We start from the raw sequence: 25,424 nt of genomic DNA, 5'->3' as shown, positions 1-25,424 counted from the left end.
GCGCACCGTGGGAGACCCCACACCTGCACGCACAAGGCGGGATTGTGGAGCAGGGGCTCCGTGAGGAGGTCTGCTCCCTGGGCGGCCACAACGGACCAGGTGGCCGGCCAGCGCTTCCAGGTCGGGAGGCGTTCCTGGTAGAATTCCGGGGGCTCGGAGCGGCCTCGCGGGTGGATAAAGGGAGCTGCCGGCATACGGGGCGCTGCGGAGGGAGGCGCTCCAAGGCGCTCCCTGCCGGACCATGCACCGGGTCCCCGCAGGGCCTGGGGGCGGAAGGGCTGGACCCGGCTGTGCACAGACCAGGCCCTGGCCCCTCCTGCAGGGGGCGCCGCACCCGCCCCACACGCGTTCGAAAGACACGACACGCGCCAGGGGGGCGGGTCCCTTTAAGTGGGGGGGGGGGAGCGCGCGCTCCGTTCGGTCACGTGGGAAGGGCGCTCTGGCCCGACTCGATGGTGCGGGCGAACCCGGAAGCGGGCGGCGGGCGCTGGGGCAGGCGGAGGCTCGGGGTCGCCGCTGCCGGCAGGTGAGCGCAGCGCTGCGGGGGGAGGGGCGCCCCCCCCCCCCCGGGATAACGGCGCCCCGCCCCCCCAGTGCTGGCCCCGCGAGTGACTGACAGGCCCGGTGCCGCCCCCCCCCGCGGCGGGAGAGCGGCCGGCCCCGCTGGGGGGGGGGGCTGCAGGGGAGGAGCCGCTTCCCGCCGGTTCTGCCCCCCCCCCCCCCCCGCTTTACACGCGCCCCCGCGGCCGCAGGCGGGTTCGGGCCCCGCGTTAAAGGGGCGAGTCAGCGGGCTCCTTGCGGAACAACCAAAAAGAAAGAAAGTCAGGCCGGGCCCCCAGCGCGCCGCCGGGCATGGCCGGGTTAGGCTCCCACAGCAGGCACCAGGAGGCGTCTGGCCGCGCCTGAGGCTGTGGTGAGACGCGGCTCGCTCCCTCAGCCGCCTGCAGGGGAAAGAAACGGCAGGAGGCAGGTCTGGGAGGGTGGCAGCAGCGCCAGTTACATCCGCGTGCATGTGGCTCCTCTCCAGCAGCCACGAGATGGTACCTCCAGGGGAAAGTGCGTATGGTAATGTGAGAACTGCTCCCGGTTTCTATTTAAACCTCTTCTCAAGGGGTGTGAAAAACTAACAGAGGCCGTGCTCCCCAGGGCCTCTCAAAGCAGTCATGGAATAGGTTTGCAAACGGCGTGGTACCGCCACTGAGCGGACCCGCTTGTTCAGTGCGGTAAGAGTTAAAATGCTGCGAGGGAATCAGCACACGCAAACTTTGGCTATTTCTGTGGTCTCAGAACTCATCTTGCTGTAACTGGTGGCTGTGAGGTTCTGAACATTTCTACTGGTGATGGCAGAAGATCAGGAGCTGACTCAGACATGCAAGACTCCCTGGGAGACCTCCCTCCAGCAATGCAGCAGCCACACGTACCGCAGTGCACAGCATTCCCAGTCCTTACTCAGCGGCTTGGTCTCCCTCCGAGATAGTGGCATCCTGTTTGATGTAGTCCTGGTAGTGGAAGGGAAACCCATTGAAGCTCATCGGATACTTCTGGCTGCATCGTGTGACTATTTCAGGTATGTGCCATGTCACTGGTTAATCTTTAACCAGCATCTTTCTCCATGACTCAAACCTTCTGAATCCTGGCTGGACTTCTGTCTTTTCGCCCTTGGGACTCCCCATGCTTCCCCAAGTCTGGAGTAAGGTCACACTGGTCCAAAACACACACTCCCAGATTTCAGCTCTGATCACATCTAGAGCAAATCGGTTTCTTTGTACTCAAAGAGTAAAACAACGCCTAGTTGTTCAGTCCATAAAGCCTGACATAACAGCCATTATCATTCCAAACAGGGATTGCATGGGTCTTCCTTAGGGACCCCGTCCACTCAGCTGTGGGTAGGTTGCAATTGAACGATGTAAGTCACTCCTTTCTCCTCCTAGCAGCTCAGAGTATGCCTACGCTGCATAATATAACTGTGTCTGGGCACCTCTGCCTGTGAGGCTGTGTTTGTCCATCTTGCTGATACGCGTATGCGCTGTAGTGTTATGCATGCCCATGCCTTGTCTATACCATCCGTGCATTGACAAATTTCACATCTCTGGAAGCTGGGGTTGCTTGAGGTGAGTAGGGGCTTGGGAATTAGAAAAACCAGCACACACAGGCCCCAGAAATTGTGGGACAGCTTTGATGGACTGTCTCAGCATGAACCTAGCTACGCAAACTCTTAGCTCTGTCTTCAACACAAAGTGGGAGGGTAGAAATATGGTACAGTGAGACAAGCTTATACCTGTATCCCTGGATGAGCCACCAAGCGCACGTGCTGAGAACATACAGGCACGTGCCTGAGGACTTTGTGGATGGGAGGCGGGATTGGTCTTCAACGTGTCAAAGTCTGTCAGACCTGCAATGTAGACACTTAATGGGCTTGTTCACCTCTGAACTCAGTGCATTCACTTCCCTATCACTCCAGCCCTCTCTGGATGAGAACGCAAGGGCATCTGAATCAATAAGTCCTTTGTAGCTTTAACGGCGAGGAGTCCTGTGGCACCTTATAGACTAAATGAAGTGCTGGAGAATAAGCTTTCATGGGCAAAGACCCACTTCGTCAGATGCAGGTAGTGGAAATTTCGTCTTTGCCCACAAAAGCTTATGCTCCAACACTTCAGTTAGTCTATAAAGTGCCACAGGACTCCTCGCCGCTTTTGCAGATTCAGACTAACACGGCGACCCCTCTTATACTTGTAGCATTAAAGCACTGTCACCAGGCTAGCACACTTCCACATATGTTTTAAACTTCTTTAAAACAAGGGCTTATAACATGAGCCCTAACATCTTTTAAAGACAACGACCCCGTTGTGGGATGCAGAAGTCTATATTGCTTTTATTCATTTTAATTCATTTAATGAGGGAGATTTTTATGCTTTCCAGGGTGCCCAGTGATGTATGAGGAAGCCATTTATAGGTTAAACTAATGCAAGGATGCACAAGGAGAATAGGTGTACAGCTGGTTATCCAAAGCTTGACTGCCTTCTGGATCTTCAGAACTAGCTGGCTGGTGTGTCTTCACTGCATTCTGAAAAGGCTCTGCTCTGGGTTTCCAGTTTGAAAACTGTACTGCCTGGCATAATTCCTGGAGAACTGGATTTGGCAACAGACATGGAGGCTTTGCAAAGCTGTCTGTCCAGTTGTCTGTCTGACTCTTTTGGGTGACCCCAGAACAGTATGGCTAAGATGGGTTGAACTGTACATAGCTTTGGCACGTCTCCAGTGTCGTCTGTATCTTTTTCTTTCTACAGAGGCATGTTTGCTGGTGGGCTAAGAGAGATGGGACAGGAGGAGGTTCATATTCATGGAGTTTCCTACAATGCTATGTGTAAAATCCTGAGCTTCATTTACACCTCTGAGCTGGAACTCAGCCTGAACAATGTGCAAGAAACCCTAACTGCCGCCTGCCAACTTCAGGTGAGGGACTGGGAGATGGATCAAGAAGTCACAGAAAAAAATGGGACAAATAAGGAATGGCAACACTCTGGGAGAGGTTGAGGAAATGAGCAAACACAGTAGAGGAGGAATAAAGGGACAGGAGCTTTTCTGTCTACATATGTGGATTTGATTCAGATTTTTGTCCTGTGTGCTCTACGCTGTGGATTCAGGGCTTTTCTACACTTCCAATGCTGTCATGGCAGAGCAGCACTTGATGAAGATGCTGTTCCACCAGCCCTCAAGTGGACATAGCACCATCTACACCAGGGGTTAGGTCAGTGTAAGTATGTTGCTCAGGCATTGTGGGTTTTCCACACTCCTGAGTGACGTAGTTATAGCAACGTAAGTCTGTAGTGTAGACCAGGGCTTTCTAAGTAGCTAGAGATGTGTCTAAATTGGATTTGGATGAATGGATGTGTTGTTCCTATAAGTAGTTTTGTTTTTATTTATATTTTTTCATTCTTTCCATAGTGTGGCTCTTCTAGCAGTTGACTTCCTTTGATGTGCTCAGTAACCCCTTCCTGCTAATATCAAGGAAGTTTCTGCTAGAGTTCTTAAATTATGATCTACATTCAAGGACCCAACTTCCCTCTCCTGACCTCACTGGTGCTGTTCCCTCCCAGGCTCTCATCTACAGCATAAAGGCTGGTTCACAGTAGGGATGTGAACGACTAGTCCACTATCCCATAAGAAAATGCTCATTGGATAGTCAACAGTCTAGTCAATTTCCGCCCCTCTCCCTTGATGCCTCTATCAGAGGCAACAAGGGCGGGACAGGAGAGGGTGCTTCAAAACAGCAGTACCATGTGGAGCCTGGGGCCAGACCCTGGGCTCCATGTTGCACTGCTGCTTTGAAATGCCACATGCAGCCCAGAGTCAGCTGGGGAATCACCTGCTGACCCTGGGTTCCATGTGGCATTGCCACTTTGAAACACCGCATGGAGCCTGACACCGGGCTTCCCGCGGCGTTTCAAAGCAGCAGTGCTACATGCAGCCTGGAGTCAGTTCGGGACCCTGGGCTCCATGCAGCTCTGCCACTTTGAAACACTGTGGGGAGCATTGGGCCAGTGGGAGACTGCTTGAGTTCCCCTGCTGTCCCTGTGCCCCCTGCAGCGCTTTTGCCTTTGAAGTGTAGCAGCAGCCCTCGGGTTGTTGCTGCACTTCAAAGGTGGAAGCGCCCTTATCGATTGCTTGAGTGGTTGATGCAAATTGCATCAACTATTCAATTAGCCAGTTAATCTAAATGTAACATCCCTGGTTCATAGACTCACTGTGAGTGGAAATAAGATCCTAGTTTCTATAACTACAGTGGCTCTTGTTTTGCCGTTGAAACAGTTTTTGTTTTTCCCATACTATACATGTTGTGGTACTACATTACATATCAACCCTTGTGGAGTTAACAGAAGTTCATAAAGATTAGTAAAGAATTTTCCTGCTATCTTCTGATGTACAGAAGGAAATGCTATACTAAGTAAACTACATAAAATACCTTCACTTTTTTTTTTTCCAAAATGTTTCCTCTCCGTTTGCATGATACAGTCCAATTTACTATCTTGTGTCTGCCTTTTGCTCGCTGGTTAATCTGTCTGGAAACAAAAGAATTATATTCTGTTAATCAATAAGACCATACCATGCCATCTTTCTTTCTGCATTGCTTCTGATGGCAACCCTGTCTTCAGAGCTGACCTCCGGGCCTGCATTAACTACCACTGCCAGCAGCAGTGCAGAAGTAAGGGTAGCAGTACTACAAGCCACCTACAGTAATCTTGTGACCCCCGCAAAACTCCTTTTTCAGTTAGTACACCTACAGTTACCACATGTGAAATTTCAGATTTAAATAGATGAAATACTGATATTTGTTTTTTTTTAAATCCTCTGACTATGAAATTAACCAAAATGGACTGTGAATTTTGTAGAGCAGGGGTGGACAATAATTTTTAATGGAGAGGCCACTCCCAAGATTTTGGCAAGTGGTCAAGGGCCACGCTTCTGTGGAGGATTCGTGGGGTCTGGGACGGAGGTTGGGTGCAGAAGAGAAATTGGGGAGAGGACTGGGGTGCAGAAGAAGGTGTGAAGTCTGAGAAGGAGGTTGGGTGAAGGAGGGGGTTGTGACCTGGGGCAGGGAATTAGGGGGCCAGGGGCCAGGAGTGGGTATGGGTGCAGGAGATGATTCTGGCCTGAGGGAGGGGCTCTAGGAGGGGGGGCAGGGTTTGGGAGGGAGGTGTGATCTGGAAGAAGTTGTTGCAGAGTGTTTGGGCGATGTCCATGGGCAGAGGAGTGGGGTGCAGAGTCAGGGAAGGGGTATTGGGGCAGGAGAGGGTTCTGGCCTGGGGAAGGGGTGGAGGAGTGGGTACAGGGTCTGGAAGGAAGCTATGACCTGGGGGAAGGGGAGTCAAGAGGGTTGAGGTCGTGGCCTGGGGCAGGTAGAGTTGGGGGGAGGGGGAGGGGGAGGTGAGGTGCCAGAGGCAGGCTCTGGCTTGGAGGTGCTTACCTAGGCAGCTCCCATCCAGCAGCCCTCCAGAAACCTGAGGCAGACTCTCTGCTGAAGTCTGTTTCCTGGGTGCTCCATGTGGGGTCTGCTCTGGGCATAAGGAGGGGGGAACAGTGGGAGAAGACTTCACAAGCTGTTCTTGGCCCCAGCAACATTTTTCAGCTCCTGTTGTCCAGAAGCTGGCCAGTGGGAGCTGAGAGATTCTGCTGCGGGCCGGGAGCAATGCGCCGAGTCTCCCTCCTCCATCCCCAGCAATCCAGAGTGGAGAGCAGCCTCCTGTTTGAGTGAGCTGCTCTCTGCGTAAGGGTTCCGGCAAGGCAGCCCTGGGCCGGATCCAGTGGCTTGTTGGGTTGGATGCGGTCCATTGGCAGCCTCTTCCCCATCCCTGTGGGTAGAGCCTGTTTAAGAATCTGGTCTCTCCAGGGTAAGACAAGAATTTTTTTAAAGTAAATAAACCTTCTGCTTTCTCTTGCAGATTCCAGAAGTCATTAAGTTCTGTTGTGATTTTCTCATGTCTTGGGTGGATGAGGAGAACATCTTGGATATATACAAATTAGCTGACCTCTTTGGCTTGACCCATTTAAGCGAGCAGCTGGACTCCTGTATTCTCAAGAACTTTTCAACTTTTTCAAAGACTGAGAAATACCGCCAGCTCCCCTTGGAGAAGGTCTACTCCCTCCTCAGCAGCAACCTCTTAGAAGTCAAATGTGAGGCTGAGGTTTACGAAGGGGCACTTTTATACCATTACACCCCAGAACAGGTGGAAACTGATCAGATTTCATTGATGGAGCCACCTAAGTTACTGGAAACAGTGCGCTTCCCCCTGATGGACCTCCAAATCTTGCAAAGGCTCCATGATAAACTAAGCCCATGCCCGTTAAAAGAAACTGTAGCTGATGCCCTAATGTACCACAAGAACGAATGGCTTCAGCCCATTCTTCAAAGCTCACAGACACAGGTGAGATCAGAGTTCCACTGTGTAGTGGGCTTTGGAGGGATGCATTCTATTCCGTCCACAGTCCTCAGTGACCAAGCGAAGTTCTTGAACCCCCTATTGGGGGAGTGGAAACACTTTACTGCTACGTTAGCCCCCAGAATGTCCAACCAAGGGATTGCTGTTTTCAACAACTTTGTATACTTGATTGGGGGAGATAACAACGTACGAGGCTTTCGAGCAGAATCCAGGTGTTGGAGGTAAGAGGAGACTACTTCTGCCCCCGTTCTTTTTTACCAGCTAATTACTGTTCCCTGAGTTGGGCAGCCACTTTCACAATCCACATTCTGCCTGGCCAGAAACATTGGGCATCATACTGAGACATCATTGAAAGAAACTTTAAGGACTAAGGAAGACCACCTGATTGTAAAGGAGGAAGTTTTCTGTTTGTGTGTGCTTCATTTACTAATCAATCACAAGGGGAAAGCAAATGTAGCAACATTCCAACAGCTGTTGAGTTGTGGTAAGATATTTGTGAGTTCTGAGCACAGGAATGGGAGTCAGGGAGTCCTGTGTGCTGTTGTTGGCTCTAACTCCCTTTGTTACCTGGGTTGATTTTCTTAACTTCTCTCACTATGTTTTTTCTCATATGTAAAAATGGGGATAATATTTACCGCCCTGTAGGGTCATTTTGAGGTTTAATGAGGTTAATATTTGTGTAGTGCTTTGAAGTCAGACCTGCTACTGAAGAAGTGGGCTGTGCCCCAAAAGCTCATGATACCATCTACATGTTTTGTTAGTCTGTAAGGTGCTACAAGACTATTTGTTCTGTGTTAAGTTTTTCCTGCTATTTTGTGTGTTTGCATGAATGGTGCAGGAATAGAAGCTTGTTAAGAATTTCTGAAAAGAGAGCTCTTCCTCATATCTTAGAGGGAAAATGGCAGCAGGATGGTCAAAAATTCAGATTTGCAGTGCACGTGAATCTGATATAAAAGGCAAGTGATTTAATGAGCACAGTTATCCAACACTTCAAATAAAATGGTAACATTGATTCATTATTTTGAATTGGTGTCTATAATGCCATTAATGGGACTCCCGTTACTCCCTAAGATTGAAGCACAACTAAATAATCATGTAAAAAAAAATCTTAAATTTCAAGTTAGAAAATTATAATTGAGCATGGTAACATTTTGGGGATTTTTTTTTCCAAGTTCCATTGAGATCAGTCTTTCTTAAAAGTTCTTTGTCTGCAAACTATTGTTATCGGACAAAAGGATGTTATTTACAGGTTTAGTCCGGTTGTTATGTTTGCACATGCAAGATAGATTTTAAGTGCCTGCCGTTGCATTCAAGTTGCTCCCGTAATTAAGATTACCGTATTTTCTCTGGAATTGATACCTGGGGATGAAAGCTAAAGTTGAAAAGGGTGAGGTGCCTGTGATGGTTGCCCCTCCCTCCCAGGTGCAGTATGGGAGACACTGGCATTGCTGTGCCCCCTAACAATTCAGCTAGATTGGCCTTTCTCACATTGCTCTACTGATACCCAATATCTAACATTCCTAGTACTTGAATAATCATGTAAACCACATGAAGTCTTAGTGGTTACACAACTATTCAATAGTCCTGAGAGGCGGGGATGACAGTCAGTGCGTTCCCGGCCCCACTGCTGGCATGCCCCCTATCATCCCACACTGCTGCCTATGTATCTGTGGCAGTGCAGGCTGGCTTGCACAGCTTCCTGTGCAAACTGGCTGCCTGCCACCCTGCCCTGCTGCCTCTGATAAAGAGGCAGCAGGGCAGTGTGGCAGCAGCCTCTGTCTGCAGGGCACTCAGGCCCACCACAGTGAGAGGCTGTTTCACAGCAGCCTCCTCTGCCTCTCCCAACTGCCACTGCTGTCTCTGATAGAGCAGCAACACAAGGGCTGGGTAGATGGTACTGAAGAGCTGGTGCTGGGGAAACGGCATGTTGGCATCTGTAACTGATGCACAGCCAATAAGCCAGCCAGTGTCCTTGCTCCGTGACCTTGCACCCTTCCTGGAGTATAAATCAGAATTATACTGTCTTGCACTGCACAGGGTAAGCTCGTTAATATAGTTAGCTTTCCCCTCAGTGCGGGGAAGACAAGCAACAAGTCTGTTTCCCAAGCTGAGATTTTTTCCCAAATGCTTCACCCAGAACAGCATAAAACAAGATAAAACATAAAACAAGTTTAACTACCGAAAGATTTTAAGTGATTATAAATGATAACAGATCAAAGCAGGTTACATAGGAAATTAAAAATGCAAACTAAGCCTAATATATTCAATAGGATTCAAATCAGCATTATCTCATCCTGACTGATACAAGCAGTTCATCAAGTTTCCATACACAGGCTAAAAATCCCTTTTCCTGGGACCAGTGCTTCTCCCAGTCCTGTCTCTGCTCCTCAAGTGCTCACTTCTGGGCCTTGCTCCTCATACCAGAGGTGTCATGCCCCATCTTTTATAGCCTGTCCATATGGTGGGAACTCTTTGTCCAAGCTAAGTCCCCAGCCCAATGTATGGACAAATCCAGGTACCAAAATGGACTTCATGATCATGTGGTCTGGTCACATGCTCTTGCATGCCTTGAATCACAGTAGCCATTGTGCATAGGCTGTTTGAAGTATTCTCAGAGAGTCTCACCAGGTGAGGAGGGAAACGCTTCTCCCAAAACCTGTTGTTTTTCTTAGTGGCCTTTTACCTTGTTTAGCCCTTCACAAATCAACTATCTAGACTGGAAGCATCTTGCCTAGAGGGCGTCACCCATATGTAACCACATCTGAAATATAGATACATTGAATATTGAATGTGTAAGTCCAGATACAAAAACATGCATATAAATGGGATAATCGTCTTCAGCAAATCACAGCTTTTCCAGTGACCCCTACTCTGTCACATTCTCTATATGTGCATTGTAGTTATGACATCATTGCATTAGACTTGTACTACTAAGAGGAGTAAGGGTTGCAGAGGTACCCTCTGCAGTTCCCTTTTACCAGCAAACATCTGAACAAATCAAAGAAGCTCCAAATACTCATGCTCTTCCTGGCCTTTTGAGTTCCCAGGTACAATCTTTGTGAATCTCTACATTGTGGAATGATTGCAAACTGACAAGATTGATGGTAAGTAGCCTGGCAGTGGTGTAAGGAATGCTGGAAATAGTAGACCTGTGTAACATGATTATATTTGCTAATGCATTCTTCAGAATAGATTATCAGCTCTGCTTTTACTTGTGTTTTGACATGAATGGCCAACTTTCACTCTAGTGAATTGCATCTACTTTTACACTAAAGCTGAATTTGGGCCAGAGAGAATGCACTGGTCTAAATCTATGCGGTGATGACCTCTTGTTCCAGTAATGACAATGTCCGTGTTTTAGTGCTCTGTAGTAGATTTGAGTTAGTAACCCAGTTTGGTATTAATCCTTAAGGTATGACCCACGGCACAACAAATGGTTCCAGATCCAGTCCCTACAGCAAGAGCATGCTGACCTCTGTGTCTGTGTTGTGGGCGAATATATATATGCTGTCGCAGGGCGAGACTACCATGAAGACCTACGGGAGGTAGAGAGATATGATCCAAAAACCAACACATGGAAGTACATGGCACAGCTGAGGAAGGAGGTAAGGAATGCACGTGCTAGCAAATACTAATAAGCTCCCTCAATAATTGTCTTCATCTTTCCTAAATGCTTTTTGCTATTATTTCTCAAGCATACTTCTCAAACTGCCAAAAATGCTGATAGTGGCATCTGTGTGTGTGATAAAAAACAGTAAGAAGGATGCTTAAAATATCCCTGGGTCTTCATCTTTGTTGTGAATGTTCTCTTGAACTGATACAAAATTCCAGGCTTTAAAAATTAAATCGCATTGTGGAAATGAATTCTGCACTTGCACATGACAGAGGTTAGTTTGGCTGTAATATTAAGCTAGTACTTAATATTTTTTTTAATATCTTTCTGAGTACTTTGTTTTGGAGGTTTTACACTTCCATTTTTCTCATTTCAATCGCCATGTAAAGGGATTGTTCTCTGGTTCTCTACTGATGCTACCTTATTAATAATATTGAATTGACCAATTAGAATACACTTTCCAAAGAAAAGTAGTTCCTAAATAACATAAAGCAGGGTTACTCAACTTTGGAAGCCCCGGGGGCTGCAATGATATCCACAGCACATGCTGAGGGTCGCAATGTAAGTGTGGTTGCATAAATATGTAAATTTTAATGTAAATATATGCAAACAGCTTCTCTCACACTGACGGTCATGAATACAAAGATTAAGGCAAGACTGTACAACACGCAGGCCCCATTTAAGACCCAAGCAACCTCAGCCCCCCGCTCTAACCCAATGGGCTTTCTGTCCCGCAGAGCTGGGGACAAATCTAGCAGGGCGGAGGATAACGCCTGGGTCTCACCGAAGCCATCCTCTTTTCCTTCCAGGTGCTGGGGCGGTGCGCAGAGCAGCTGTGAATGCTCCGGGCACGTGGCTCCAAACATTCCATTGAAGGCATGTGTCGCCATCCCCTTCCCGATCCCCCTTGCAGAGCAAAAAAATCCCGGACATTTTTTGCCTTTTAAAAAACCTGTCTGGATGGTGATTTAAAATGTGAAAGTAAGGGCATGTCCGGGGAAAAACTGGACATAGGATAGCCCTAATCCAAGCCCCAGCACAGAGCTGTCTCACCTCACCCTCGCTGCCTAGCTCCGCCGCTGCTTCTTGCCACCTCTGGCAGCTCCTGCGCATGTGGCCTGGCTCAGTGTGGCACTACGCTGCTCAGCTCACCAGGAGGCGCTGCCACTGGAGCCCACAGCAATGAGGCAGGCAGGCAGTGTGGGAAGTGGCTCAAGGTGCTGCGGGCCACATGTTGAGTAGCCCCAACATGAAGTATGATCCTGAGAGGTAGTGAGCACCTTCAAGACTTAGTTAGACAGAGTTGTAAGTGCTCTATCCCTTTCACCGGTTCAGGCAGAGACACAAGAAATGCTTCAGTATACGAGAACCAGAAACAGTATATGTATCACTGCCTATTGAAATTACGCGCTTGTCTTCCTGTTTTATTCCCCCCTTTAAATATTAATTGTATTATTTTAAAAAAATAAACATTTATATTTCATGCTGGTGAGCAGTGCCTGATTCATATCCTTAGAGAACAAAGGCCTCTCTATTTCCAGAATGGATACAGCATGGGCCACAATAGTGCAAACCTCCCTGTTTCAACTCTGATCTGAAGGGACCACCTCTAGGGTGTTAGGATAAGTCAGTCTCCATGGCCCTTTAAGTCCTTGGCCTGAGACTGCTCTGAGGCTATGGCTACACTGCCGTTTTTTTGCAGAAGAGGATATGCAAATCGCACGCTCACCTGCATATTTTCTTCCAGTTCTTTTTGCGGAATAGGTTTTGCCAATAAAAAGCCCCATTTATATGGGGCCATTGGTCGGAAAAAAACCCCCTCTTTCACAAGATCCCGTAAACCTCAATTTTTTGAGGAATAAGGGATCTTGCGAAAGAGGGGTTTTTTCCAACAAATGGCCCCTCTACATGGGGCTTTTTATCAGCAAAACCGCTTCCGCAAAAAGAATCGGAAGAAGATATGCAAATGAGAGCATGATTTGCATATCTTCCGTAAAACAGTGACAGTGTAGCCATAGCCTGAGTCTGCACGGAAGGGTGACTGGTGGAAGTGTGTGATGTGACCATCAAACAAGAGTGGCAGAGGTGAAGGTTTATGTGATGAGGCCATCAGCTCTTGGTAAACTAAATTGAGACCATGTGCTCATTCGATATAAGTCACTGAACAGCTGCTTATATGGTATTTATCCTTCTAAGTTTTCTACCTAACCAGCCCTGTTGTGCTGTTTTTAGTTCTCTAAAACTGCCACAAAACAAGGAGGAAATAAATAATTGCCTGCAAATTATTGATGCTTAGGAAAGAGAAGTAAAGTTCTAGTTCTCCTTTTTAAAGAAACTATGTTGAGTCCTACTGTAACTTATTTTGTGTTGTTAATCTTCTACAAAACATAAGATCACTTCATAATGCTTATCTAAAAACCTCAAGCCACTTTACTAATGTGTAAGTATTATTCCCATTTGACAGATGGGAAATGGGGGCTCAGAAGTCAAATCACTTGCCTGAAGTCAGAAATAACAAATCAGTGCTGAGAATAGAGCCCAGGTCATAAGACTTGCTCAAATTATACCTACTAGCCTGCTCTGCCTTTCTGATAATGTTGCTAAAACTTCTGTAAGACTTAATTTCCATATAGGGCTTCAGAAAAGGCAGTGGAGGAAAGCAGTAATTTTTTAATTAAGAATTAATGAAGATTGCCTATCTCCTAGAACTGGAAGGGACCTTGAAAGGTCATTGAATCCAGTCCCCTACCTCCACAGCAGGACCAAGTACCATCCCTGACAAATATTTGCCCCAAATTCCTAAATGGCCTCCCCAAGGATTGAACTTACAACCCTGGGTTTAGCAGGCCAATGCTCAAACCACTGAGCTATCCGTCCCCCTGGAAGAGCTGCTAATTCAGGAGCAATAGGAAACATGCAGGCTCTGTAGCTGTGGAGGAGTCTGTCCAATTTTACTGAATTTCAGTTTGAAGAGTGATCTTCATACCTATGGAATAATAGCATACGCAGAATCCTTCCAAATGTTGACTTCTAAGTAAGCAGAGGAAGATGCTTTCTCTAATGTCATATATTGCCAGGAGATTGATATTCCAGCCTTACTGTGCTTCAAGCTGGAGAAAACACACAATTAAACCCCACCCCCTTATCTTTTTTTGTCTTTTGTTTTTGTGATGGGGCAGGTGTATGCGCATGCTGGAGCCACACTGGATGGGAAGATGTATATTGCATGTGGGAGGAGAGGAGAGGATTATTTGAAGGAACTACACTGTTACGATCCAGGGGCTGACCGCTGGGACAGCTTAGCTGATAGTCCAGTCAGACGTGCCTGGCATGGGATGGCTGCACTCCTGGGAAAACTGTATGTGATTGGAGGTAGCAACAATGACTCAGGCTATAGGAGAGATGTTCACCAGGTAAGATGATGTCACAGCTATTTCTTACCGGCCAGGCACATGACATTCATATGTTCAATGGGCGGAGGGTGTTATTGCACATACATTTCACTACTAGGTTCCTCTATCTCAGTAACTGCTTTACTCACTGCTCCCACTTCTTCATGCCTTCTCTCCGACTCCACCAGCCTTACAGCTCCTAATCCTTCAGTCATCTTGTAATTCAGAAGGGTGGTGGACATTCAGGTGGACAGTGCTCTTTCAATAGCAACTAAATGCTTTTTCTAGCAAGGCTAATCTAAATTCTGTAGCACTCTGGTGTGGCAGACTAGAAAGTTTGCAGCAGCTTCATTAAAACCAAAGTTGTAGGTTTTTTTGTTTTTTGTTTTCTAAATGAGATGAAAGGAAGTCAATTATCATTTAATAGTTTTGATTGTTTTCAAGTCAGGGTTTTTTACACTATCTCCACACTTTCATGTTTTGATATGCATCGGAGGGGTAGCCGTGTTCATCTCAATCTGCAAGAACAACAAGAAGTCCTGTGGTACCTTATAGACTAACAGATTTATTGGAGCATCAGATGAAGTGGGTCTTTGCCCACAAAAGCTCATGCTCCAATATATCTGTTAGCCTATAAAGTGCCACAGAACTCCTCGTTGTTCTTGCATGTTTTGATAGATGTTAATTGCTTTGGGACTAGCAATGTGTAACCGTTTCAGAGACAGTGTTTTGAGGAAGATGGAGGTGTACTTGACTGGAAGCAGTTGACTTGCAGAATGTGTGGTGGCATGGAACTGAGAGAAGCACATTTGCTAGATATTTCTACTAAGAGCAGCAATGAAAAGTTGGCAACCCTGGATTTATCTTTGGCACTTATACAGAATGCCTCATTGTGTCACGATATTGTACTCTATGGCAGACACCCGTTACATGCAAACATTTTAATATTTTATTTTAAAGAAAAAGTTGCCTTGTGTTTTGTTTATATTCTTGCAGGTCTCCTGTTATAGCCTAAGTACTGACCAGTGGACAAATGTATGCCCTTTACCTGCAGGGCATGGAGAGCCAGGTATTGCTGTCCTAGCCAACAGAATCTACGTCTTGGGTGGCAGATCCCACAACCGAGGGATTCGGATGGACTATGTCCATATTTATGAAGCTGAGAGAGACTGCTGGGAGGAAGGTCCCCAGTTGGAAGATGATATTTCTGGGATGGCTGCTTGTGTTCTCACTTTGCCTAGGGCTATTCTAATGGACACAGAGAGATGGACTCCTGAGTGGTATGCAGACCGACTACTGCATCACCCAGACGTTTCCTCTGAGGTCATGAGTGTAACAGACTGGGAGGAATTTGACAACTCAAGTGAAGATTAAGGACCTGAGGATATTTGTCTTTTTTTCAGGGAGAGAAGGAAATGTAAGGCAAGGGAAATTTAGAAACTTTCTAATGCCTTTGGCATAACGTTAATTGAATGAATATTTATTTAAATATTTGGAAACGTAAATGTTCTGCATTCTATTTTGCCATAAAGCTGCCATATGAAAGCAACCAAAGAGCTTTCTTTTTCAATTAAAATGCAGAGGTTTTTGCTCTCTTCTCAACCCACAGCATGGACCGAACAAGCATAAAAGACCTAGCTTGGCTAGCTCCTTTGCTTCAGACTTTCAGTGTGAAATCACTTCTTTGTTCCTCTGTAATGATTTTGTCAGTTTAAAACCTAATGGCCAGGAAGATACGACCTACTGCCTGCCTCCTGTGTAAATTGTCAGTCCACTCAATAGGTCAGGCAGTGAAGGTGAGTGCTGTAACAGTGACAACATTAAGGAAGCCAAAATCCTCCTGGCATCTGGGCATGCAGCCATTGTCGTAACAGGCTTAGAAACTGTGATCTGACGTCAGCTCACTTCTGAATCATGTTGCAGATTTTATCAAAGAGGGGGAAGACTTTTAGAAAAACACTTTGTACTGGTTATGATTCTCTCTCTAATCAGATGAACTCTCACAAATAACATTTGTTCACAAATGAAATAATAAATCCTTGTAGGAACTATTGCTTTTGCTTTTTTTTTTTCCATCAGAATGTGGGGGACTAACAGGGGAAGTTCATTGCATCATTGCAGTGAAGTTACACCAGTAACTAATTTGGCCTAGTGATGCTGTTGTTTTTATTTTCAGTTATATGTTTAGAAAGTAAAAACAGAGATGGCATAAAGAGAAGAAGAAAAAAACCTCAACGTGGGTAACTAAAGGTTTTGAAAATTACACTGGTTCAAGGTCCAGTACTTGTTAGAATAGTGGTAGGAAACCAATGTTAGACCACTACAGCAATAAACAAATATGCATATCAAAGCATTCCTTTATTAACTGACAGTTTGTAAAAATATTTACTTCTGATGTCACAGATATCTTGCTAAATTATTAATTTAACATCAGCTGCCATAAAACCCAATTCTGTGACACCAAAAACTTTCTGTGCCTTAAAATAGGCATAAGGGAACCAATTCCTTCAGTTCAGTCGATATCAGGTGATAAAACCATGGGATCCAGCCAGTTCTGAAGCAGTAGCCCAGGGGTAGGCAATCATTTTTGAAGGGGGGGGTCATTTAATGGATTTCAGAAATGGTTGCGGGCTACCCTGGAAGGAGTGGACCCAGAAGACTTCACATGCTCTCCTGACCACAGACCCTGATTGGCCTAGGGGCAGGGAAAAGCATGGAGTCTCTCTCCCTCCTTCCCCCCCACCCCCCGCTCCACATGGGCATGTATCTAAAGGAACCGCCAGCTGTTTTGAACAGCTGGCAGTTCCCTCTGGTGTTGTGCAGGGGGAGGAGACTTTGCACTCTTCCCCTCCCATTCCCAACTCTTGATTGGCCTGGGGACAGGGGCGAGGCAGAGTGGCAATGGGTTGGATCAGAGAGCTTGGCGGGCCAGATTCAGCCTTCAGAGGCGGTCTTGCCCACCTCTGGAGTAGAGTCTAGGGGGCTACACTATTGCATCCCTAATAGCAAACTATCCATATTATTCTAAACAATTAGCCACACTCATCCAGCCAAGTGTGTTGGATACCGCTGTGTTAAAATAATATTGTTAGTGGGATAATATAGAAGGGAAGGGGCAGGACTGAAGAGACAATTATCGTGATTTGATCTTAAGTCAGGTAGGGCATCACATAGGGGCTATGGAGGTTGAACATAAAACTAGTACTATAAAGAACTGGAGGGAGCCAGTGGAAATTAACTTCAACTTTGGAACCATCGCAAAGGAAACAGATAACATGTAAAATGATCTAGATGATTCCACATTGGTAAATAGGATTTCTAGGAAAGATTATTAAGGCCTCCACACAGTTACTTCAAAACACTAAACTTTCAGGATCAGAGTAAAACTAAAAGAGCTGAAAAAACTAAACTGAGTTTCCTTGGCTAAGCCAGGCTAGGTCTACAGTACAGCTTTTTTTTTTTCAGAAAAAGCTATGCGAAATGCACTCCGCATTTTGCATACCTTTTCCTGATTTTTTTTTTTTCCCAAAAGAGGCTTTTCTGAAATTTGGCCCGTCTACAATGGGCCTTTCTTCCTCGTGTAATGAGGAAGACAGGGCTTCCAAAAGTGCGCATTTGCACTTCCGCAAAAAAAAGCGGAAGAGCAAACACATTCCCTGGACGCGGTGGAGTTTTTCCAGGACAACTCTGATATCCCGGAAAACCTCTGCAGTGTAGATGTACGCCCAGTTTAGAGACCCTGCCTGCAACCTGAAATGGGTGTGCTATCCATGAAGCAAAAGGGCCGTGGAAGAAGATCCAGGAAAACCATACAGATGAATCCCTTCAGAAAAGGTCCATTCAAGAGGTAATGAACCTAACGCCAATACAGGCACTCCAGGACTGGAGATTGATGGCTCTTTATTCTGTGTCTAAGAAGATGCTTTGAAAAAATGAGAGAACTAAATTAAATGTGGATCTTTTGTTAGTTGCATTGATTGCTGTGTACCTACTAGGGATGTAATAGTGTAGTTGATTAACTGATAAGCAGAAGCTTATAGGTTAATGCTATAGACCACATGCATTTTCCCTCCCCTGAAAGTAAATTTTTTAGCAGGCTGGCCAGTAGCCTGGCTCAGTCCTGGCTCTCACTGGGTGAGAATAAGGATGCTAAGTATCATGTATTTCACTAATTGAACAGTTGATGCATTTTTGCATCAACTACTTGATCAGTAGATAGGGCGGCACTGCCCCTTTGAAACGTGGCCGTGGTGTTTCAAAGGAGCAGCACCGCAAAGAGCCCAGGTTCTCTGCGGCGCTGCTGCTTTGAAGCCCCCCCCTTTTCCTCCCTGCTGCCTCTATCTGATGGAGACAGCAATGCGGGAGAGAGGAGTGACTAGTCCTTAACATCCCCAGTGCAGGACCTATCCCCGCTGTGCAGGACCTATTTTCCCCTCTCCCCTCCCCTGCAGTTAAATTGTATTTGGAGCCAGGTGGGCAGGCAGCCTGGCTCAGTTCTGGCTTGCACTGTGTCCAGGAGCTCAGTCTTTCTCCTCTCCCCCGACAGGAGGAGGCTGCAGCATGGGGCAACAAGCAGCCAGTCAATGAGGGGATCTGGTTTTTAAACCTATATGTACCAGTAGAGGGCACTGGATACAATTGCAAATCAGCTGGCCTGTAGGCCAATTCTTGGATTTCACGGAAGTGGTCAAGTAGAGGCAATATATAACGTGTTCCAAATAAATGTTCCTCAGCCGAGCTAAAGAAGCAGCTGGTAACAAGTTCTGATTTTAAATACTGTCAGGTGCCTTCAGTTTCCATATGTATACATAAATGTATGAGTTATTGTGATAGCATTAGTAGTTTAATGTTGAGAACTGACAACCTGCCTGACAAGAGTCCAGAATAATTTCTTTCCTTAGCTGTGCATAGTATGTCCGATCCAAATGTCGCGCGACCCATTTTATCTGTGTACTTTTTGTGTTGGTAGATAACAAAATCTAGTGTACGTTCAGCCAAACAAGTCATTCAGAAGTGATTTACTTCAGCTATAAATATGGATGTAAAATCCTGTTTAATTGGCTAACCGGTTAAACATTTTAACTGACTAAAGGGGGCAGGCCTGGCTTGCCAGATGCTTTCACCCAAAATCCCAAACATGGCAGGAAAAAAACTTGGTTGAGGGAGGGGAAAAAAACCCCAAAAAACCCACCAAGACAGGACAGGAAAGTTGTTGAACCAAAAAAAACCCCAAAACAGGAGGAAAAAAAAAAGGGTCACTGTGCCTTTAAGACTCCTCACTTCCTGACACAGATGTGACGGGGACAATATGCCTGCCGGCTTTCCATCCAAGAAAAACAGAAAATACTGGACATTTTACATGTCCACTATTTTCTGGTTTTTTTTACCAGACTGGAGCCAGAAATAATGGCTGTCCAGGTAAAAACCAGACACCTGGCAACACTGGCTGTGCCTCCCCTCCACACCCTGCCACAGACAGGGGCTGCACCAGCCGGGACACTGGAGCAGCCACTGCCTGTGAGGCCGCTGGGCCTGCTGCAGACAGAGATTGCTCTTCAGGATGCCAGAGCATCCATGCCTTTACTGGACTATGGCACCCACAGGCAGAGGCTGTTCTGGTGCTCCAGTTGGAGCAGCCCCTGCCTGCTTCCAGCCCCATTGGTTAACCTTAAACTGTCGGGCTTTGTCTACACTGTAGGGTTTTTGTGGAAGAAGCTTTTAGTGGAAGAAATTTTCTGCAAAAACTTCTCGCACAAAAGCACGTCCACACCTCAAAAGCACATCACAAAAGCGATGTGCTTTTGAGCAAGAGAGTGTCCTCACTGCATGGACACTCTTGCTTAAGAAAGTTTTAATGGCCAGTTACAGAATGGCCATCAGAGCACTGGTGCTTTTTCGGATAGGCTCTTTTTGCACAAGAAACCCCGCGGAGTGTCCACACTCGACTTTTTGTGCAAGAGCTGTAGCGCAAAAAGGAGTTATTTCTCATGAGGAGGGGAATAATTCTACCAGTAAAAGCCCTCTGTCCTGTCAATTTACTGTATTTTTTTTGTTTAAAAATGCACTTGAGGTGTGGATGTGCTGCAGGTTTTTGCACAAAAACTTTGTAGTGTAGATATAGCCTAAGTCTCAGCTGTTAAGGGCAAGGCTTACCGGTTTACCTGATACACGTTCACATCCCTAGTTATTAAGTACATCTTTCCAAATGAATGTGTTCATAATGAAATCTCAGTTTTCAAAGTCAGAAGGTTGTCTAATAGACAACATGGAAAGTCCTTTGTAGTTTTGGTTTACTGGAAATACTGCATCTTTCAGAGGAAAAACTGCAAGATAGGGCAGATTGATATTATCGGTCATTACTGATGTTTCCTATCAAGAACAATTTTCCAGGAATTGCATAGGGGATCTTGCCTTCCAAAGCCCAACTAAGCCTTCCTTTTTCCTTCGGGAAAGCATGCACTAGGAGTAGATTCGGTTTTATTTTAGGTTGACCCTATTTTTAGTGATTAAATCTGATTCCTCTGATTTCCTGAATGTGCCAGCCTTGTATCAAAAAGGAAGTACATTCATAATTACACTGACTTCTGTTGGACATAGCACAAGTCCTATCCACAAATGGGAAAATTTAATAAAAATGTTTCTAATGAAGAATAATACAATACGTCTGTCTGCACCAAGTGATTTTAAAAAACACAAAATTTCACCTTACTGATACATTACAAGGCTTACTAGGATAATAATTGGGTCACATAGCTGGTGGTTTGGTTTTTTTTTTTCCATCTGGTCCAGCAATGAAGTTCGGTAGCAGAACTTCCATTTGGAATCCCAGTGTCATCTTCTGCTTATTAAAGGTTGTCTCAAAATATCCAGAAAGCAATCACAAACTATGATAAGGACAAGGCTTTGCTTACACCATCTTCTGCAGAGTGTTGAAAATACAGAATTGGAGGTGGTTGTTCAAGTACGTACGATTCATCACAGAAGACTCTTTTTGGTACTTTTCAAATCCTAGAAAATGCTAATTTATGGATCTATTCCCACAATGAGGAAAATCATGGTTTCCTCCAATTGGCTGGAATGAATCTGGGGCAGGGATAAGCCAAGGGTATAGAGTAGGCCTATGTGTGAAGCAGGATTTCTAGAAGAGGGATTTGAAGGAAGCAGAAGAGGGTATGTACTTAGTGGCGAGTGAAAAAAGGAAGTCTAGTTCAGTTGTAGGAAGTAGCATGACGGATGGGATCAACCTCAAAATGAGCTAAAGTTACACAGGCATCTGTAAAGTGAGTAGGCAGGAAGTAAGAGTACAGATGTGGGCAGAGTCAAGATTGTACTGAGGCTTGAAGATGAGAGCAAGCTTATTTGGTGTAGTAAGAGGAAGCTATTTGTAGGATTCAGGAAAGCAAAGAGGTGTCTTGGGGTGAGTTTTTGTGAAAAACCGAGGAAAGCATGGTGAATAGTTTAGATGTTCAATGTTACAGAAGCTGAATTGCCTTTATAACTTCTTCACTGCTTATTTCATTATCCGGTTGTTCACATTCTTATAAGACAGAGACTTGATTATTTTTACATCCAGGAGATGCTGAGCTGAAGCCTTTGGATGCATTTACTGTAAGTATTGGTCATGCCAATCAGGTTGCTAAAACCCAAGTTTTTCTGTTATGTTAAAATAGGTAACATAAATATTATACAGTACTTTGGTTGAAGTCCTAGCTTATGTTAAATAATTATGGCTTACAGTTTGCATTTCTGGGATTTGTAATTAGTTCATTTGTTACTGAACTATATTAGAAACTCACACTTGGAAGAGAAGTGGTTGTTGTGGCTTCAGTTTATTTCAGAAGAACTCTGTCTCCTTCCTTACCCCCAATCCAGCATTCAGCATTGAAATGTCTCTTTTCTTTCTCTGAAAAAAAACCTTGCCTTTAAACCAAAGTGTTTTGAGTGTTTGCTGCCAAAATGGTCAATTTCACCTCTCTGCCTGCTGGCAGACCTAGACTACAAGTGGTGATAGGGATGTACAAGTACATAGAGTTACCTCCCAGCTTTATTAGCTAACCTGTTTTGTGAGACGTTGCACAAACTGTCCCCTTTCTATCTCTGTTTAAATCCAGACTGGATCTTTTTAAAAAAGATATGCTCTCCTTTAGCCTGGTATTGGACTAGAAGCAAGAGTGATTTCAAGTAGGTATAAGGGACTTTCAAGTAGGAATAAGGGATCTTCCGGAAAAGGGCTTATTTTCCGGAAAATCCTGTCTAGACTGGCGCTTTTCTCCGGCAAAAACCTCGCGCCGGAAAAAAGCGGCAGCCATGTAAATGCAAATGCCACGGGGGATATTTAAATCCCCCGCGGAATTGCAATTCCAAAGTGTCTCATTAGCATCCCTTTTCCGGAAAGGGATGCCAATGTAGACACAGCCCATATGTTTTGTTAGTCTATAAAGTGCTACCAGACCATTTGTGGTTTTTTAAGTTAATACCTTACAGTTATGCAGCTTAATGTTTGTAAAAGCTCTTTCATTTTATGGAGATTTTTCCATCCCCTAATCTCAGAAGTATTGATACTGTTGTAATGTGTGTATATAAATATAGCTACACAAATTACTGTATTTAGCATGTAAACATATTTAATCCAAAATTACTGCTCCATTTCAGTTGTAACCACATTGGGAGAGGACTAACCCCCATCTTCAAATGATGTAAGGCAATTTTATGACCTTCTCAATCCAGTCCAAACTATCTGTACATGAATGAACCTTAAAGATTCTGAATGGACAGATGTGAACTCTTAATTCATTCAGAGTTGAAGCATGACACATAGATAACTTTCCTTAGAAATTCAGGAAATATTTTTGCATGTATAGGCAGGTTCCAGATGCATTCTTCACTTCCAGGCCTAACAATTTCTGTTTTCATTCCCATTTATGCTGTTAAATAGCTGTGATTTTCCATTTTAGAGGTGGTTGTATTTCAGTGTTTGGAGATGCTAATACACACGAAGTTTGGGATCCTTTCATATTAAAGGTGTTATGAGATTCTATATTTAAAATACGGTTTTGGATTTGACCTACGATCTCCATGTTACACAAAACTGTCAATTCTGCATGTATGAATAGTAAGCATTGAATTCCTCTAGGACAGCGGTCTCCAGCCTTTTCGAGCATGAGATCACTTTTTGAATTTAAATGCAACTCAGGGTCTACTTCAAACCCAAACACCCTTACCCCACCAACTTCCCGCCCCTTCTCCAAGGCCTTGCGCCCCTGTCCACTCCGTCCTCCCTCCCTCCCCCATCCTCACTCACTTTTATGAGGCTGGGGGCAGAGGGGAAGGGTGTGGGGGAGGGGGATGCAGAGGCTGATCTTGGGTTAAAGGATATGGAGTGTGGGAGGGGTTCTGACCTTAGCCAGGGGCAGGGAGTTGAGGTGCAGGAGGGGGTTCAGGGCTAGGGCAGGGGTTTGGGATGCAGGGGGACTCAGGATTACCATAGGTGGCTTCTGGGTGGTGGTGCATGGGGCTAAAGCAGGCTCACCCCTACTCTGGCCCTGCACAACTCCCAAAAGCAGCCAGCAAACTCCATCCTTGTTCCCCCTCTGCTCTGTGGAGATGGGGCACAGGGTGGGAGAGGGGTACACTGACATCAGCACCCTCTCCTCTCCTTCCTGTGCCCTGCACAGCAAGCAGCAGGCTCTGGCCAATGAGAACTGAAAGATTTTGCTGGAGGAGGGGGCAGTGCATGAAGTCTCCCTACTCCCTCCCCAGCATCCAGAACAGAGAGTAGCCAGCTGTTTCAAGGGTGAGCTGCCAGTGCCTATGGATTTTGGTGAGGCAGCTACAGGCTGGATGCAGTGGTTTGGTGGGCTGGATCTGGCCAACTGGCAGCCTCTTGCCCACCTCTGTCCTAGATGCTACCCGAAAAGTCCTCTCATTTCTGGAGAGCAGAGGGGAATCAGTCTGTCTTCCTTCTGCAGCTGCTGGATATTGGCCCCCTGGCAGAGCTGAAATTTCTTAGAGGGCTTAACCTTCTGGCATGGTTCCGGCTCCAGCTCCAGCCAAAAATAGCATAGATTTGTGAGAGTTGGCAACATTTGTTTCAACTTCTGTTTATCTGGAGTGGCCCATTTTTGGCCCCTCTCAAGCATTCCCCAGGGTTGGCTTCTGTTGTGGTATCTCAACTCTATCCTGTTGATGTCCTCCTATTCTGCACCAGCATGGTCATCACAGCTGTTTAGATAATGTGAAATGGCCCATCCCATAGAGCTGCATGCACCTACCAACATGCTGGAACTATGGAAGTAGAGAGAAAAGGCTGCCCTTGAAGAGGGAACATACTGGTTAATAACCCCTTGCTGCTATTCAAACCTCAGGCAAAATGTCATGAGTCAGGCTGATTTGCCAGGTCTTTTGTTGGAACGTTGATGCTAGATGTTTTCTGAAACAAAAAAACAGGACTATGTAGCACTTTACAGACTAACAAGATGGTTTATTAGTCTTTAAAGTGCTACACAGTCCTGTTTTTTGTTTCAGCAAGACCAGACTAACACGGCTACATCTCTATTACTAGATGTTTTCTGTGACTGGTAAGAGCTGGAGGAAAATAACAGATGCTGTTTTGCATGGTCACATGATTTTTTCGGCCTTGCAATATTCAGGTTGTAAAGCAAATAATGAAAAATGCGTCTGCTTTAAAGAGCTGTCAATCTTGATGTTTGGCAAGGTCTAACTCTGGGCTTTTAAGAAGATGGGGTTGATAAAAATCCTTTCCTTCCCGGCACCTACTGCTGAAAAGAGACATAGGAAAAGGAGAATTGGCTATTTTAAGCGCTGCTTGGAGTTCTTTGCCATATGTTTTGCAGATCAGCCGAGATTACCACAATAGCTTCTTCTGGCTCTAGAATCTAGTAGGAAAACTACTTTAACCTCTGAGCAGAGGGCAGCGGGGCGGCCGCACTGTGGTTCTTGCCTCCAGTTGTTCTGAACATTGTGGAGCCCGCGTCTCCAGAAGTCGGAATCCGGAGCCAGGGCCAGGCCGGCGGGCAGCGGGGGACAGGGTGGGGCAGCAGGCCTGGCTGTGGGGGATGTGCTGGGGGGTCATGGCCATGGAACACGTGTGGGGGACAGTGGGGCCGGGTCTCGTGCTTTGTTACTGTAAGGGGGGGACCTGCATTTTCCACGGGGGGGGCTGGCCCCAGAGCGGGGGGCTGGGGGGGGTTTCAAGGGGGGAGGCTGCAGTCTTGCCACTCTGCCCCTGCATTGCCTTGCGGGGGGGGGGCTCAGAGCGCCAGCAGCAGAAGAAAAGGGGGGGGGGGGCAAGACTGCAACCCCCCCACAGTCCCCACGTGACCTCCCCCGCCCCTCACAGAACGGGGGCAGTTCCGCCTTGCAGGGGCGGGGCACGCGCCGGCCCAGTGATGTCACTCAAGAGCGGCGTCCCCGCTGGAAGCGCCTGGAACGCTCGGCGCACGCGAGGCGGAGCGGGAGGGG

At 46.2% G+C, this 25,424-nt stretch overlaps 1 protein-coding gene across 4 annotated transcripts; it reads left to right on the top strand.

The window, feature by feature from the left end:
• Positions 1-387: 387 nt before the first annotated feature.
• Positions 388-15,996, top strand: KLHL22 (kelch like family member 22). Of its 4 annotated transcripts, none has more exons than XM_075897958.1 (7): positions 388-526; positions 1,288-1,567; positions 3,288-3,453; positions 6,441-7,159; positions 10,351-10,543; positions 13,731-13,964; positions 14,940-15,996. In XM_075897958.1, exons 2-7 carry the CDS (start codon positions 1,341-1,343, stop codon positions 15,315-15,317), a joined length of 1,917 nt encoding a protein of 638 aa, XP_075754073.1. In that variant the 5' UTR covers positions 388-526; positions 1,288-1,340; the 3' UTR covers positions 15,318-15,996. The 4 variants fall into 4 exon arrangements, with proteins under 4 accessions (XP_075754073.1, XP_075754077.1, XP_075754074.1 ...); XM_075897962.1 differs by having other exon boundaries at positions 14,998-15,178; XM_075897959.1 differs by lacking the exon at positions 388-526 and adding an exon at positions 890-913.
• The last annotated feature ends 9,428 nt before the right edge of the window (positions 15,997-25,424 follow it).

The sequence above is a fragment of the Pelodiscus sinensis genome, chromosome 15 (genome assembly GCF_049634645.1).
Source record: "Pelodiscus sinensis isolate JC-2024 chromosome 15, ASM4963464v1, whole genome shotgun sequence".
Taxonomy (NCBI): domain Eukaryota; kingdom Metazoa; phylum Chordata; order Testudines; family Trionychidae; genus Pelodiscus; species Pelodiscus sinensis.
The sequence above is the reverse complement of the archived record's forward strand: the minus strand, read 5'-3'. Positions and strand labels throughout refer to the sequence as shown.